Here is a 17,472-nt window from a genome sequence, read left to right on the forward strand (position 1 = left end):
AACAGAACCCACAACAGAATGCACCATATAAAACCATTTATGTAAAATTTTATCTATTTAACCTAAATTAAATATTTGCATAGATATTTAGAAAGATGTTCACCAAAATATTAACAATGGTTGTATTGTTAGTACTAGAATCGTAGGTGATTTTTATTTTTTCTTGATGATTTTCTATATTAAAAGATTACACTGAGATTGAATCATTAATCATAAAAAGTTATTTTTATTTTGAAAATAATAAGAAAAAATATTACTTTAACTTGAAACTTTAAGGTTCAGTGTCAACAAATAAGGTGTCTGAATATTTTCCCTTCCTTATACGTAGTGATCTGATTAAAGTAGCTAAAAAGGTGACCTTTCCTCCCCTTTTCCTTACTTGTTCTTAACTTGAATTTAGCTTGCAGTCTCCTTCCATATATTTTCACCCCATTTCATGTTTGTCAAATATGAAATTTCTTCATCAGAGAAAACACTGCACTTTGTATTTTATATATTTAGTAAACACTTGCTTAGCACGTGTTCTGTTCTAGGCACTATTCTAAGTGATTGACAAATATCTAATCTTCATAACAAGTCTAAGAGATAGGTGTTATTATCATTCACAGTTTACAGATGATGATATTGAGGCACAGAGGGGTTAATACCTTATCCAAAACAATATAGCTGGAGTGACAGAGCTGGGATTTGAACCCTGATGGCCTTGAATCGTAGTACTTGCTCTTAACCACATAGCTATGCTGCATTTATTTTAGTCTATTTATTTATTTATTTATTTGAGACAGAGTCTCACTTTCTCGCCCCCAATAGAGTGCCATGGTGTCACAGCTCACAGCAACCTCAGACTCCTGGGCTCAAATGATTCTCTTGCCTCAGCCTCCTGAGTATCTGGGATTACTATTTTAGTTTATTATATTTTAGGATTTAGGCCTTTCACTTGATAAATTTATATGAATTAGGATACTAATTTTAACTTCACTGGAATCCCAAGTCCACAAATTTTCAAATGTTCTTTTCCTAGCGAGTATCAGAACTTAAATACTAAATTGTACATGAACTTTATGTCCACCATGTATAACAATTCTTTTGAGTTCGTTTTTCCAAAGAGCTTATACTTAAGCTATGCGGGTCACTTTAATGCCAACTAAAATCAGACCAAATTCATTTTTCATATAGCTCATAATTCATTTCATGAGGCTTAATCATAAAAAATATAGTTAGAATTTAAATCCTACTCTCTCTGAACTAAGCGCTGCATATTTCATTGCAGTTGTGGTGCATTCTTTAAATATTTTCCTCCCAGCCAAGGATGTCACGCATGATGGTGTTTTGGAAAAGGCTAATCTCATTATTGAACAAGTAAAAATAATAAAGTGAATCTTTTAAAACTACCAGGATAAATGAAGAGACAGACGTTACCAAAGATGCTAAGCCAAGTAAGGTGCTAAACTGAAGCTTAGCTCTTAGACGGCCACAGAAAAAAGGGAAAACTTGTTATGTAATATGTTTCTTTCTGTCTGATAAAAGGAAAGTGGCAAGTATGGTTGCCTGAACTTACGGTCACATGATTACGGTCTGGATTTCTTTGGTCATCTAGCAGCTGTGTGACTGTGAGCAAAAAACTTACCCTTCAGAGGCTTAGTTTATCTAAATGTAAAAAGAAGATGATAATACCAACACTTTTAGGGCTTTTGCGGAGGATAAAAGAGATAATACATGTGAAAGGGCTGTGTACTCTAAAATAAGTGCCATAAATACATTATAATTGTTTTATTTTTCCCATAGAAAGATTTTGTGTGTGTGTGTGCCATGACTTGCATGGCAGGAAAGATATTTTTTGACAATGTTATTCTAGTTTTAGTTTAAAGGGAAAATGTCCAACTGAGGTAAAAATAAATTGTCTTCTCCTGTCAAGGTATTACTTCCAGCGTTTTTAAGAGGATAGTCACTTGCACTGCACAGCATTACTGGAATTCAAATTGGTTGGTCTCTAACATAATGTTTCCACATCTGGGAAACTGACACATGTGTCTTGGTTTATCAGACTATGAGCAATTTTAGAGTTTCAGAGGAAATATGGATGGCCACATTCTCTAGGGCAGTGGTTCTCAAACTTCTTAGTCTCAAGATCCCTTGAAGCTCTTAAAATTACCCAGCACCCCAAAGAGCTTTTGTTTATGTGGCTCATATATATCACTATTTACCACATCAAAAACTGAAATGAAGAAAAACTTCTGGATATTTATTAATTCATTTGAAAATACCAACAGAAATCGATAACTTGTTAATAGAAACATAGTGAACAAAAAACAAGCATGTTTTCCAAAAGTTTTGTGAGATGAGTGACATTGTTTTACATTTTTGCAAGTCTCTTTTGCAATGTCTAGCTTAATAGAAGCCAGCTGGAGTCTCCTATTTTCTTCCACACTAATTTTGTTCCCACATGTTGTTATCAGAAAGTCCAGCCTCATACAGATATGTAGCTGAAAAAGAAAAGGTCATTTTCATAGCCTTTTCAAATAATTGTGAATGTTCTTCTTTGATACTATTCCCAAACTCATCAAGCAATAGTTTTTTAAAGGTTAGTAGCAATGTAGAATCTTCAGACTGAAACCCTAACAATAAACTTCTCACATTCTATTTTATTAAAATCCACAGGTCCTTTTTGTACTCCGAAGGGATCTTTTACTCACATATGATTTCATAGAATCATATAGTGGTCCTTTGGGAAATAATGGCTCACTGAGCTTTTATGTATTTTAAATGACGATGTATCCCATTGTAAAATATTTAAAAATTGCATGTTTTAATATCACTACCAATCTTATCAGAAGCATCATTAAGGATTAGGAAGCTGCTAATTTCAGGGTGGCAAATGCCAAGCTACTGTAGAACCTCCACAGGTGACTGCCTCTTTACACTGACTACCTCCTTAAGGTAAACCTAATTTTCATAAACCAGACAAGTAACATATACATATCAGTACAGTAGGCTTAGTTTCTTATGTTGGCCACCTCTGTATGTTGACCAGTTTTCTTTTCTTTTCTTTTTTAAGACAGAGCCTCAAGCTATTGCCCTAGGTAGAGTGCCGTGGCATCACAGCTCACAGCAATCTCCAGCTCCTGGGCTCAAGCGATTCTCCTGTCTCTGCCTCCCAAATAGCTGGGACTACAGACGCCCGCCACAATGCCTGGCTGTTTTTTGGTTGCAGCTGTCGTTGTTGTTTGGCAGGCCCAGGCTGGATCCGAACCCGCCAGCTCAGGTGTATGTGGCTGGCGACTCAGCCGCTTGAGCCACAGGTGCCGAGCCATGTTGACCAGTTTTCTATAGTCCTTTCGGTGGTCAACTTACAGAAGTTCTACTATATTCTGAAATTCCTGAATTTCATTAAGAGTTGATTTCCTTTAAGTGCAGGGTCATTTCGTTCACTTCTGAGAAAATGTTTGCCAAATATCTAAACATAGTTTGTTAGTCATTCTCTCAAGGAAAGATGATGCTCCATAAAAAAGCAGCTAGTGGCTCGGCGCCTGTAGCTCAAGCGGCTAGAGCACCAGCCACATACATCGGAGCTGGCAGGTTCGAATCTAGCTAGGGCCTGCCAAACAACAATGACAACTACAACTAAAAAAAAAGAAAAAAAAAAGCCAGCTGGTTCAGTTAGCAACTCAATTGTACAAGTGCTTTCCCTCGAAATAACCATCCCACTTCAGTATGTAGCAGAAGTACTTTGGACATACTTTCTTTCCATTGCACAGATTATTAAAAAGGTGTGCACTCAAGGTTTAAGATTTGATATCATCAATAATTTTTACTGCTTTTATCAAGGGCATTCTTAAGTGAAACTGGATTTTTAAAAAAAAAACATACGAATTATGAGTTTATGGTGTCACAGAGGACAAAAACCACCAGCTGGGCCTAGTACCTTTGCCTGGATTGGTTCTAAGGGGCCAGTGGTTTTACTCATCACTGTTTTTCACACCCTCATGCAAATCTCAACACAGTGCGACAGGTAAAAATATCTTAATATTGTATGAAAATACTTCTGCCTTCCCAAACCTTGTGGACCCCCCGGGAACCAGGGACTGATTACACTGCAGCTCTAGGAAGAAAAGAAATCCCTGTCACTCAGATTGTGTACAGTTGGCATACTCATGTGGAATTATTCATAAAATATACTAAAGGTTCAGTACCAACAACCCAAAAGAAAATTATTTAGTTTAACTATACTTGCTTGCTTTACTTTATTCAAATGTTAAACTAATTTAGTTCCTATACAAATGGCCACCCTCACATTAAATGTATTCACAGTATGGTATAAACTATGGTAATGACTATACATTTAAGTTATGCCTATCAAGTCTTCATTTTATAAGATAAATAATAAGTTAGACTTTCTCCCTGCTCTCTTCCTTATCCAGAGCCCACCATCCTTAATGCATCCAAAAAGGGCAATTTGGAGTAAGCAGAAAGAGCAAAGACTCACTCACATCAACATATATTTCCCATCTTAAAAAACAAAACGAACAAACAGCTCCATATCCCCACAAAACAAACAGATTGAACAAACAAAAACCAAAAGAACCTTCCCTTAATCCCACAGGCAGCTCTAATTATAAACCCGTAAGTAGACATACTTGATTACTTCCTCCATTCAAAAATTTACGTCTCTTAGTTTCCAAATTATTACTCTCTTCTTGTTTTCTCCCACCCAACTGGTCATTCCTCTCAGTCTTTGCGTGTTCTTTCTACTCTATTTAACTTGTAAATGTGATTTCTCATGGCTAAATCCCACCATACATGTGTGTCTTTTTCTGTCTCTCCCTTTTTTCAGCTCTGTAGTCTCTCCCTGAGTAATCTCATCTGGTTCCTTCCATCATCTTTAGGTTGATGATTCTCAAATTTCTATCTCCTTGTTGACCTCCAACTCTGAGCTCCAGTCCAATATGTTCCAATATCTTCTATTGTCTGCTTAATGACTCTACTTAAATTTCTTTTCTCTATGTCACCCTCAGTTGAGTGCCATAGGGTCAAGGCTCACAGCAACCTCAAACTCGTGGGCTCAAGTGATTCTCTTGCCTCAGACTCCCAAGTAGCTGGGACTACAGGTGCCCGCCACAACGCCTGGCTATTTTTTTGTTGTAGTTGTCACTGTTGTTTAGCAGGCCCAGGCCGGGTTCAAACCCACCAGCCCTGGTGTTTGTGGCTGGTGCTCTAACCACTGAACTACGGGTGCTGAGCCTCTACTTATATTTCTAAAAGGCAACTTGACATCTCCAAACACATCTTTAGGTGTTCCCATCCTCATCTCCGGGATCCATCTCCATCTCAAGAATGCCATTATCATCCAAGCAGTCGCTCACACACAAAACCTAGCAGTTATTCTTGATATTCCTTTACCCCTCATCTCCTACAGTCTGCTTGTTCATATTCCATAATATATTTCTTTTTTTTCAGAGTCTCACTGTGTCACCCGTGGTAGAGTGCTGTGGTGTCACAGCTCAAAGCAACCTCAAACTCTTGGGCTTAAGTGATTCTCTTGCCTCAGTTTCCCAAGTAACTGGGACTACACACGTCTGTTACAATGCCCGGCTATTTTTTTGTTGTAGTTGTCATTTTTTTTTTTTTTTAAGCAGGCCCAGGCCAGATTCGAAACAGCCAGCCCTGGTGTATGTGGCCAGTGCCCTAACCACTGAGCTACAGGCATAAAGCCCGTAATATATTTCCATCTCTACCCTACCATCCTGGCCCAAGTCACCGTCAACCCTTATTTGAAATAGCCTTCTAAATGGAAACTTAGCTTGAATTCTAGTTCCCTCCTGTAATCCACTGGAGTAGCTAGAATGATCTTTGAAAAAACAAAATAAAACCAAATCATGCCACCTTCCTGTTTACAATGTTCATTCAATGGTTTCCCTGTGAATTTAGAATAAAATTAAAACTCTTTACTATGATCTCTAAGGGTTTGTCTCTGCCCTTCAACTACTGTGCACTTGCCACTTTAGGCTTCTACTTGTTTTTCTAACACAAGGAGCTCTTTCCTACTTCAAGCCCTTTACCCTTACTATTCCCATGGCTTTAGGGAACTTTGTTTCCTAGCTCTCTGTAGGCTGTAGGTCATCATTCATATCTTAGTAAAAGTCACTTCAGTCACTTCCTCAAATACAGCTTATTACAACTTTATCTAAAGTAAGTCCAGGTTCTCCTATATCACCTGGTTAATTTCTATCACAGTACTTACCACAATCTGAAATTATCTTCTTTGTTTATTTAGTGTATGTCTCTTCCCATTAGGTTATAAGCTTAATGGAAAAAGGATTTTCCTTTTTAAAAAACAGTTTTATTGGCCAGGTGCAGTGGCTCACACCTGTAATCCTAGCACTCTGGGAGGCTGAGGTGGGTAGATTTCTTGAACTCTGGAGTTCGAGACCAGCCTGAGCAAGGGTGAGACCCAGTCTCTACAAAAAAATAGAAAAACTAGACAGGTATTGTGGTGGGTACTTATAGTCCTAACTACTCGGAGGCAGAGGCAAGGGGATCACTTGAGCCCAAGAGTTTGAGGTTGCTGTGAGCTATGATGTCAGAGCACTCAGGCTTGGCAAGAAAGAGAGAAATTCTGTCTAAACAAAACAAAACAAAACAACTCCAGCTTTACTGATAGGATTCACATATCACATAATTAATTCACTCATTTAAATTCAAATTTGCTATTTTAATCATTTTTACATTTTTTTTTTTTTTTGTACTTTTTTTGGGCCAGGGCCAGGTTTGAACCTGTCACCTCCAGTAATGGGGCCGGTGCCCTACTCCTTTGAGCCACTGGCGCCTCCCTACTTTAATCATTTTTAAGTGTACAACTCAGTGGCATTAATTATACACATAATGTTATTCAACCATTACTACTATCTATTTCTAAAACTATTATCCCAAGAAGAAAATCTGTAACTTTTAAGCAACAGTTTCTCCCAGACACTAGTTACCTCTAACCTACCTTTCATCTCTATGAATTTGCCTATTCTAGATATTTCATACAAGGGGAACCACATGATATTTGTCCTTTTGTGTCTGGCTTGTTAATAAGGCAGAGATCAGGATGCTTATGTATCTTATTTATTCCTCTACCCACTGCAACCTAACTCAGTATACAGAGCACACAAGAGATGTCCAACATACACTACTGAGCAAACAAATTAACCAATTTTAAGCAAGTCACTTAACTTTTTACTTTTTTTGAGACAGAATCTCGCTCTGTTGCCTTATCTAGAATGCATCATCAGAGCTGCAACCATCAGAGCTCACTGCAACTTCAAACTCCTGGGCTCAAGCAATCTTCCTAGCTCAGTCTCTTGAGTAGCTGAAACAGGCACATGTCACCACATCTGCCTAATTTTTTCATTTTCTGTAGACAGGATCTTGCTTCGTTGTTTAGGCTGGTTTTGAACTCCTGGGCTGAAGTGATTCTCCCAGCTTGGCCTCCCAAAGTGCTACTCTTACACGCGTGAGCCATTGCACTTTTTTTTAGAAAAATTTTTTATTGTATATAATTAAGATATATAACATGTTTTAAACATGTTGTGAAATGATACATACACATAGTGAAATGATTACTACAGTCAAATAAATTAACTTACTCATTTTTCTTGTGTCATAAAAACATTTAAAGTCTACTCTCCTAGCAAATTTTCAGGATACAATACAGTATTACTATTCATCCTATATAACTGCAAACTCATATCCTTTTACTTCCTTCTCTGCCTGTGCCCCAACACTGGTAACTACCGTCCTACTCTATTCAACTATTTACTCAAGTTTTTTTTTTTAAAGATTCTGCATACAAGTGAGATCAAAGAATATTTTTCTTTTCTTTCTTTCTTTTTTATTTTTGGAGACAGAGAGTCTCACCCTGTCACCCTGGGTACAGTGAGACGGCATCATCACAGCTCACAGCCACCTCAAACTCTTGGGCTCCAGCGATTGTCCGGCCTTAGCCTTCCAAACAGCTGGGATTATAGGTGCCCACTGTGATACCTGTCTAGTTTATCTATTTTTAGTAGAGGTGGGGGTCTCACTCTCGTTCATACTGGTCTCAAACTACGGAGCTCAAGCAATCCACCCACCTTGGCCATCCAGAGTCCTAGGATACAGGTATGAGCCACTGTGCCCAGTCAAACAATATTTTTCTTTCTTTGTCTGGCCTATTTTGCTTAGTATGATGTCCTGCAGGGTCATCCATGTTCTACCAAATGGCAGTATGTCTTTCTTTTTAGAGGCTGGATAAATATTCTATTATGTGTGTATATGTACATACTTTATATATAAATTTCTTTGTCCATTCCAGTCACTCAACTTTTCTAGATCTTAGTTTCTTGTGTGATGGTGCCTATCACTATTCATTTATTTTTAAACATCTCTTTCGAACTTAGCATTTCCGGTATTGCTAATGGAATGCTCACTAACAGAAATATCATGACGTGTAAAACAGTTACTATCTCTGCTCTCAAGGAATTTTTACTTCCTTTTCTATCTTGGGATATCATCTTGTTTGATTTAGTACACTTTTAGGGTGAAAATACACAGAACAATGAAGCATATGGAAGGAAGGGGACCTCTGCCCAACCCATCAAATTCTGTGATGTCACACTGGAGTGACAGATGTTACCAGCAAACTGTCTTCAAATCCATTTCACATTATCTGCCCATTTCACCTTGTATGATGATGATGAGGATCAAATGACTATATATGCAAATAGTTTATAAACAATAATGCTCTCTACAAATACAAAGTAAAACTTTCATAATTTTTGTTTTATTACTTTTTATGCTGGGAGAATTAAAAGCAAACTACTGCTATCTCCGCAAATTCTAATTTAACATATAAACTTACTGACAATTATAGCAGGACCTGGTTTTCAAAATCAATGTCAGTTACACTGCATCTGAATTTTGGCAGGTCCATTCCTACAGCTTTACGTGCTGACAACAAGGAAGGCTATTTCCAACCACGGGCTGGCACTTGACAAATGTTAGTAAATGACGCTGGAAACAGGCCTTTGGCTTTTACACATTTTCTATCCCTAATCCAGCACACACACACACACACACACCTTCAGGCGGGACTGACATCAAGAGGGCAAGTGGGCCCCACCAGTGCTCTCAGCTCTTCACACAACACTTGAGGATTTCTACTTGAAGGCCTGTCTTTCTAAGCTTGTGCTTTCAAAACTTAGGCTGGACTGATCCCAAATACTGAAGTAACAAATATTACTAAATTCTGTCATTTCCTCCATCAAAAAAGTGGTTTTACTACTACTTCTGGTTATGATGAAAGGTCCTATTGACTATTCAAATCCTCGACCAAGTTATGGATGCAGTATTAAATGACTTCACTCCTTTTTCTCTGGCACTTTAGCACATGCCAATGCTTTCATCCACCTCCACTAACGTGGCTTATAAATTACTGAGGTGAGGCCATTTTATGATTTGTTCACATCTCTAGCGATGGGGTGCAAATAAGACTGGCTGAGAAGACAAACTTGCCTTTGATAACATGTATTAGTATATATGTATATAAAAATAAAACTTCAAAACCTGGAAATATCTTATTGCTATCATACTTGGTAAGAAGTCATCATACTTAATGGTTCTTTGATATGTTACAAATGGAAATGTGAATAAGTGGTGGGAGTAAGGTCAAAGACAAAATGAAACCTTCTCCAAGAAATAGCAAGAGCTGGCACAGCCAGAGCTGATGCAGGAAAAAAGAAAAAAGAAAAAAAAAAGTAAAGGTCACAGATTTGCTAAGACTTTTTTTTTTTAATGCTCAGAAGGCACTTCCTGATTAGATTTTAAAATATAAGAAAGTCTGGTTTTAGTAGTTCATTGTACCTTCCTTTTAAAACTGCACCAATAGTGATTAAAACACACCAGATAGCAAGAACCTGCTCCTTACAGGTGGTTAACTCTATTGATCTTAAACACACACACAATTCTTTAATTTTCTTTTCTTTTCCTAAGACAAAGTCTCACTTTGTCACCCTTGGTAGAGTGCCGTAGCGTTATAGCTCACAGCAACCTCAAACTCTTGGGCTCAAGCGATTCTCTTGCCTCAGCCTCCGAAGTAGCTGAGACTACAGGCACCCACCACACGCCTGGCTATTTTTAAAGGTGAGATCTGGCTCAGACTAGGCTGGAAGCTATGAGCTCAGGCACAATTCTTTAATTTTCAAAAACAGTATAAAGTTGAAAAGGATACAAAACTACTATAATAGAAGCAATCCATTTCTTAAACAGATGAATAAAACTAGTTCAGCATACTGGTGATCTTACAGTTAAGAATAAAGTCAGAGACCATGTGGGAAGTGCTTCCAAGTAGGTACAAAAGGTGCTCGAGCTAATAGTCTGATGTGAAGGGATGACTTTCCTAAGTTTTCCACTGGTCATAGTTAGCCTCCATCTTGGTCATGCTCTCAAAGCAAGCTAGGGTATTCCTAGCAACTCCTTTTTTTTTTTTTTGTCCTAAACACCCAGCTAGTTTGTTCTATTTTTGGTAGAGACGGGGTCTTGCTCTTGCTCAGGCTGGTCTTAAACTCCTGAGCTAGAGTAATCCACCTGCCTCAGCCTCCCAGAATGCTAGGATTATAGGCACGAGCCACCGTGTTTGGCATCTTAGCAACTCTTTATAGCATTCTTTAGTATTCCTGTCGGGCTCTTGAGAAGAAAGAGGTGTGTGTGTTTGTGTGTATGTATATCTGTGCATTTGTGTGTGTATATGTGTGTGTTTGAATCTGGATTTATGAAGAAATCCAGGTTTTGGGCAGGAGCAGGTTTCACTTGGAAGCTTCTAACCTCAGAACCTATGTGCCTAGAATACGAAATAGAAAATATGGCAAAAAGACAAGTTCTGAACTCAGATCAGAAATTGGTATCTATTAAATGATACCAATTTTACTCTAAGGCTCTGTAACCTGCAGTATCCAAATGCTCTCTCTACCAAGGCTGACTTCACGGGAGATGTCTTCTAATTTACTTCTTCCTCAGTGCCAGCTTAGTCTGGGCATTTCTTGACCATTTCTGCCTAGGCACTGCCTTTTCCATGGTATGACATGACTGTGACCAGCAGAGTGTGAGCTATGCAGCCGTTTTTTTGACTGAAATACTTATCTGCCAAAAATGGAGAGTGGGAAAGCCTTGGTTGTGGGAAGAATGGCACATGGAAAGGTGAGAGCAAGGCTGCTTGCCCGGCGCCGCGGTGGAAGTAACAGTAAACGCAGTGGGACTGAGACAGCAAGTGTGAGGTTACGAAGCAAAGGATTAACTGAGGGCTTCAAACTAGAAATCTGACTCCATTTCAGAAGAGGGTAACAATCTTAATAAACACCAAATTAAAAAAAAACCCACCATTAGACTGAGGACGGCTTAGGGATGAAAGGCAAAGATAACACTAGATAGAGCAGTCATTTCAGATTGATCAGACATGAATAAGGGAACTGTTCAGCAAGTCTTTAGCTTTATTTGGGTAGAAGGTGACTCAGGCTCATAAAAGCAAAAGCATCACAAATCTTATTATTTCGATAAAACGGAAGGTCTAGGGATATAGCTGATAGTAATTTTAAATAACAAGCAACTTATGGTTATTCATCCATGTGGTAATCCAGTTGGGCAGATGTCCAAATAAAAACAAAACAAAACATTTGTTATTTATAAAAACAAATAAAGGATGCTAGTTTTCTTTTAAACCCGAAATTTATGGAACATCTTCCTCTTAAAGTGTTGAAGAAATGCTGCATAATTCATTCAGGAAAATACCAAGGCAGGCATCCGACAGTCTTACTATGGCATGTGGAAAGACATTATTCAAGCAGGAAATTAACTGACCTAATGTTGACAGTGCCACAAAAACCCAAGATGGGTTTGAAGGACATGTGCTTGGTCTGTTCCTTTGGGCCCTGAATAATAAAGTGAGGAGACCAGGAAGGGCCTGCAAAGACACTACTTTTACTTCATAAATAACAATGCAAAATGACTCCTCAAAGTGGTCTAAGAGAAGAAAGTTATTTCCAGTCAAGCTGCAGAGGCTTTTCTGTAGTCATAATAATGGCACAGAAAAAAGAACTCTGTTATTACTAATGTGATTGAATAAATAAAAGGATCCACTGTATATTTTATGAAGAAAGAGTTAGCAATCTGCAGAAGTAGGCTGTATGGGGGAAGTAGGAGAGGAGTGAAGAAGGAATTACTTACCTGTGCTATATTTTTGTTCAGAAGATAGACACCATAATCAAATTGCAACTTCTCCCCTCCTTTTGGATACAGTGGAAACCTAAGAAAGGTAAAGAAGGATCAGAAGTTTTCCAAAGCTGAGTAAATACAACCTCCAAGTTGTTGACAGAGGCTATTTTCTTTGATACAGCACAAACATCTGAAGAACTGGGCTAAATCATTTGGCTATAGTCACTGTAATTGACTATCATCTTCATACTGTGAGGCAAGTCAGAATGATAGGTGCCTTCACTCAAAGGAAAAAGTATATAGGTCACAAAAACAAGAGACTAATATGTAATAGAGTGACCCAATGACCCCCAAGGAATGGAAGCCACTGTTTCTTATTTATATACCATGAGCTTGCCACATTAGAGAAGATTAAGATCTCCCAAATTTTTCCTTGGACTTGTATCTCAATTTCCTACATGGGAGAGGAAGATTAAGAAGAAATTAAAATTAGACTTAGAAGCAATATACAGGATTTCTGTTTCTTTGAAGATGGCTAGTCAAATCAGTAATGCCAGTATGAGCCAAAATTCATTCACCTCTATAGTGATGGTTCTTTGGATACTACTTCTCTAAGGCAATGTGCTCATGCCACAAAGCTCTTATAAATGACTTCTCATTTTAACCTGCCTGACCAGAGCATGAGATATGGATTTTCTCAAAGGCATGAGATATGGATTTTCATAAAGATGATGAATTATTTTAGGGAATAAGCTTCACTTACCCCTGCAAATAAAGAAGGAAAGGTCAGAGCACTCCTAGAGTCTACAGCCATTTTTCGGATTCTCAAGATCAAATACAAATTTTATCATCTGAAACAGATTTTTCTACAAACACAATCACTACTTAGATAGGGTCAAGAAGAAAACTTTGTCTTCCTTAGTTTTGCAATATACAATTACTCTCAGGAAAAAAATAATTTTATTGAAACAAATGCTAGGTGACAATTACTGGATATTCTTAATTTCAACTGTCTTTTAATTGCTGAGGAAAAGATACATCCCTATAAAGTCTAGAGGATATTGTTTTCAAGGGAAATAAAAGAAAGGAAATAGAATTTAAAAGCTTATGTTAAATTCTCAAGAGCTGTTGGTTATATAGTATCCAAAAGGTACATATTTTTGCACTGTAAAATTATAGGCACTGGGGAGTGAGCAAGGCCATGAACTGTACTTATTTTCTACTAAAGGAATACCAAATGCTTCATACACCCATCAAGAAGATATAGCTTTGTATTTAATTGAAACAATAAAAATAAACTAGGACATGTGGTTTGGTCCCAAATTGAGATGCATAAAAATGACAGCATAGCAAATTCAGGATAAGCAAAGTACAGCACCAGGCTTTTGCAAGGTGTCTGGGAATCATTCAAAATCATATGGGGTAGGCTGCTTAGAAAATACATATTAGCAAAGATACAACAACAGGGGTATGTTAGATGATACAGGCCCGAAGTTCCATATTGCGCAATTGTTTTTCTATGAGCCATCAAATGTAGATTATCTGAATAGCCCTCCAATCCACAGCTCTCTCCATTTTCAAGTTATAAATCTAGGAATGGTTTTTTGTGTGTTGGAAGGGTAAATTGAGATCAGCATACAGTGAAAGCCAAGACTCTACATTCCTAAAAAATGGATCTCATGACATTTGACTGTATTATGACTTCACTGGGACTTATTTACAGGAAGATCTTTGGATTAAAACAAATCTAAAGAGTTTTTAGAGCCACAGATTCAAATAGGGCAATACTAAGACAGATTAATATTAGGACAGAATTCACATTTTATATTATTTTCAAATTCTTAATGAGTCACTTCAAGTTGAATACTGTAATAGCTTATAACTATCACATATCCATCTTACTTTGCAAAAATACATGGACTTACAGATCTATCAAACAATCTAGAGAAGTGTAATCCATTTTAAAAGCTAAAACTTATTATCATCAGGACTTAAGATACAAATCAATGGCACGTCATTTCAACGTAGATGGAAAATCACATTAGCAAACTGTGTAAAGTTTAGGTAAGAACATGGTCATTCAGATACAACCAGAAAAATGTCCAGAACACCACAAAGAGGACTCATTAAAGGAACATTACATTAAATAGATGATGAATTAAATACTTCCTATGAAGACTCAATATCATTTATTATTACATTCAATTAAGCTGTCCAATATTAAATTATTTTTAAAGTAAATTATACCTCCAAATTGTTTAAAAATTCACTGATTCTACATGGTCAAAAATCAATGAATTAGAAGGCAATAAATATATTACATGTGCAACAGAATTCCATTGAGAGTTACTGTCACTGTATCTGACACCTGGTGGTGAGAAGGTAAGTGGAAGAACACAGAGCACCTACTGGAGCCCACTTTCATCTAGTGTAAATAACCTTATCATCGTAAACTATCGAATTGGCTTAGGGCAGTTTGCAATGCTGCTGTCTTTATCCAGTCTGTCTCTAATTTACATTCACTGTATGTATGTGGTTAACCTGTGTCTCTCCTGGTAAACTACAGGTTCCCAAAGGGTAGAAACAAGTTGTATTTTGTCCCTCTTTTGCCTCTGTAGTCAAGTGTATAGCACTGTTACTAGTAAACACTCTATACACAACTAGTTGAAAGAGAAAAAATGATGGTGTGAATGGATTTGGAGCTCTTTAGTCTACAGCAATTTCAACATGAGTTAAGAATTATGACATGACTACCAGAAAAGCTAATGTGATCGCAGACTGCATTAACAGAGCAGAGCAGCTAAACTGTGGAATGTGCTAGTGACAACTACTTTGTACTAGACTATACCGAGAGACCTGTGTTCTGTTTCGGGAGTTATAGTATTTCACACAATTATAGAGACAAATAATTGTAACCTTACGGATAGGTTTTGTTTACAGAGAACTTTGGTAGTTTCTTCATGCCTATAAAAGGCATGAAGTGGAGTAACCCAGTGTTATTCTTATTTAAAAGAAACTGATTTCCCTTGGTTGCCCACTTAGTGAGTAGAAGAGACAGGGCCTCAATATTAGGTCTGTAATGACAGATTCACTGTTCTTTCTATTGCCTCTCATCTAGAGAAGTACACAGAGCATGACTAGGGAATGAATGGGAGCCACAGCACTGAGAGAAATAGTTGAAGAAACCAGAAGTGTTTAGCCTGGAGGACATTAGTCTCGGGGACAAGAAACGACTTATAAAGAGGAAAGAAATGGATTTGTTCTGCCTGGGTTCAGACAGGGAGCACCAAACTGAATGGTATGGAAGACTGATTTCATCACAGAGTTATTCAAAATCCAAAAGATCTTGGGTAGAGGTGGACAATCAGAGAAGGGCAACAGTAAATAATGGACATATATTCAGGAGATATATAGTGGGCTGAACAATTTATCCATATCCTAATGCCTGGAACCTGTGAATGTGAATGTGATCTTACTTGGAGAAAGAGTCTAAAATAATTAAAGATTATGGGATGAAATCAACTGTGAGTATGCTGGTGGGCCCTAAATCCAGTAAGTGTCACTGCTGAGGAATATACAGAATAGAGACAAAGGGAAGAAGAGGCGGTCATGTGAAGATGGAGGCAGAGACCAGAGTCAGGGAGCCACCAGAAGCTGGGAAGGGTAAAGAAAGGAATGTGGCCTTGCTGATGCATTGATTTTGGACTTCTGGCCAAATTTCTGCTGTTTTGAGTCATCAAATTTGTGGTAACCCTAGAAACTGTACACAGGATGAATCAAATATCGGATGACCCATTGTGCTAGATGACACGTGGTTTCTCTTCCAAGGTTTTATAATTCTGAATAAATAAAACCAAATATACTGAATATAAATTCATTTAGACTATATTTCAGTCCAGGGTCATCAAGATAGGGATCAGCTAAGACTGCAAAGTAGACCTACTGAAGAGGTGGTAAATGATGTGTAGGAAAAAGAAATTTTTATGTACAGGCTAAGAGTACGAATTTTTAAAAACTAATATATATAAATACACCCACACAGATGTAATGCATGAAGAATATGCCACTCTCAACTTGGAAAAAAATTGTAAAAGAAAACTGATTTTGAGTCTTTAAATATTTTAAAGAGATAAAACTATGATAAGCACTACCCTTTCCCCATCAACTCAAGATATTTTCACAAAGGATCCCAAGCTGGGGATAGTTGCTTGCCTTTACCTTCAGAGTCTCACACCCAGATCTAGTTCTTTAATGGCGATGTATATGAGGATATGGATGCCGTTAACAGTAATTCAGAAATTTTTACTGTATGTAATAGGATCTATTTCCCTACTGACTTTGTAGAATATGTAACAACATATGCTCACTACATTCTGAGGCCAACACTTTATCTCACATTCAGCATACTTTCCATCACAACTTTACCAATTACTCAGAGTGACATGCAATTTGTACCCACCTATTTGCCTTTTATATATGCAGAGATTTACCAAGTTGACAAGTCATTTTCCCTCTGAAACTTTATTGCTCCATTCCCACTGTCACTGCAGATAATTCTGTGCTGTCAAAGGCTGTCCAATGCATGCACCGTAGGATGTTAAGCAGGGATGGCATCCTCTATCCCCTACCCACTGAAAGCCAACAGCACCCCATCCTCAGATGTGATAACTAAAAATGTCTTCAAACATTGCCAAATGTTGCCTGAGTGAGAGGGGAAAATTGCCTTCAGTTGAGAACAAATGGTTTAAGCTCTTATCAAATCTGATTACCACAACAGCTTCCTGGCCAGCATCCTTAATGCCAATTCATTCTCCATATCATTGCCAAATTGATTTCAGGCAGCCTAATATAGGTTTAAACAAATTAAATTATAAAAGGAAAGACAGTGTTTTTCTAGTTTTAGCTCCATTATGTACTTACATGTTACATAAACTTGGGTACATATAACTGCTCTAACACTCAGTTCTTAAGCTGTAAAGTGGAGAAACTATCCACTTCCCGGCTTCCTTCATAAAGAAGGGTATAACACACCACCAAAGACTGTGAAAGCACATTGAAAATGCAAAGCATGATACAAATATAAATTATTTTCTCTTAAGTTAGGCTTTTTTCATGTTACTTCTCAACCCTGATTCATAAACAGTTACTGTTTTTTCAACTCCCTCCTCTGTCTAGCTTTTGAGGCCTACCGTGACCTAATGCCTAATGCCTGTGGGCCTGATTTATCTGCCACTGTTTTTTTTTTTT

At 37.6% G+C, this 17,472-nt stretch overlaps 1 protein-coding gene across 1 annotated transcript in view; it reads right to left on the minus strand.

Moving 5' to 3' along the window:
* Positions 1 to 17,472, minus strand: part of UVRAG (UV radiation resistance associated) — a 322,439-nt gene that overhangs the window by 61,981 nt on the left and 242,986 nt on the right. Inside the window, exon 13 of the mRNA XM_003780887.2 lies at positions 12,238 to 12,316. Coding sequence (XP_003780935.1) covers positions 12,238 to 12,316 — 79 coding nt within the window. The remainder of the gene's footprint in view (positions 1 to 12,237; positions 12,317 to 17,472) is intronic.

This window comes from Otolemur garnettii, unplaced genomic scaffold (assembly GCF_000181295.1).
Source record: "Otolemur garnettii isolate 467f Iridium unplaced genomic scaffold, OtoGar3 scaffold00001, whole genome shotgun sequence".
Classification (NCBI taxonomy): Eukaryota; Metazoa; Chordata; class Mammalia; order Primates; family Galagidae; genus Otolemur; species Otolemur garnettii.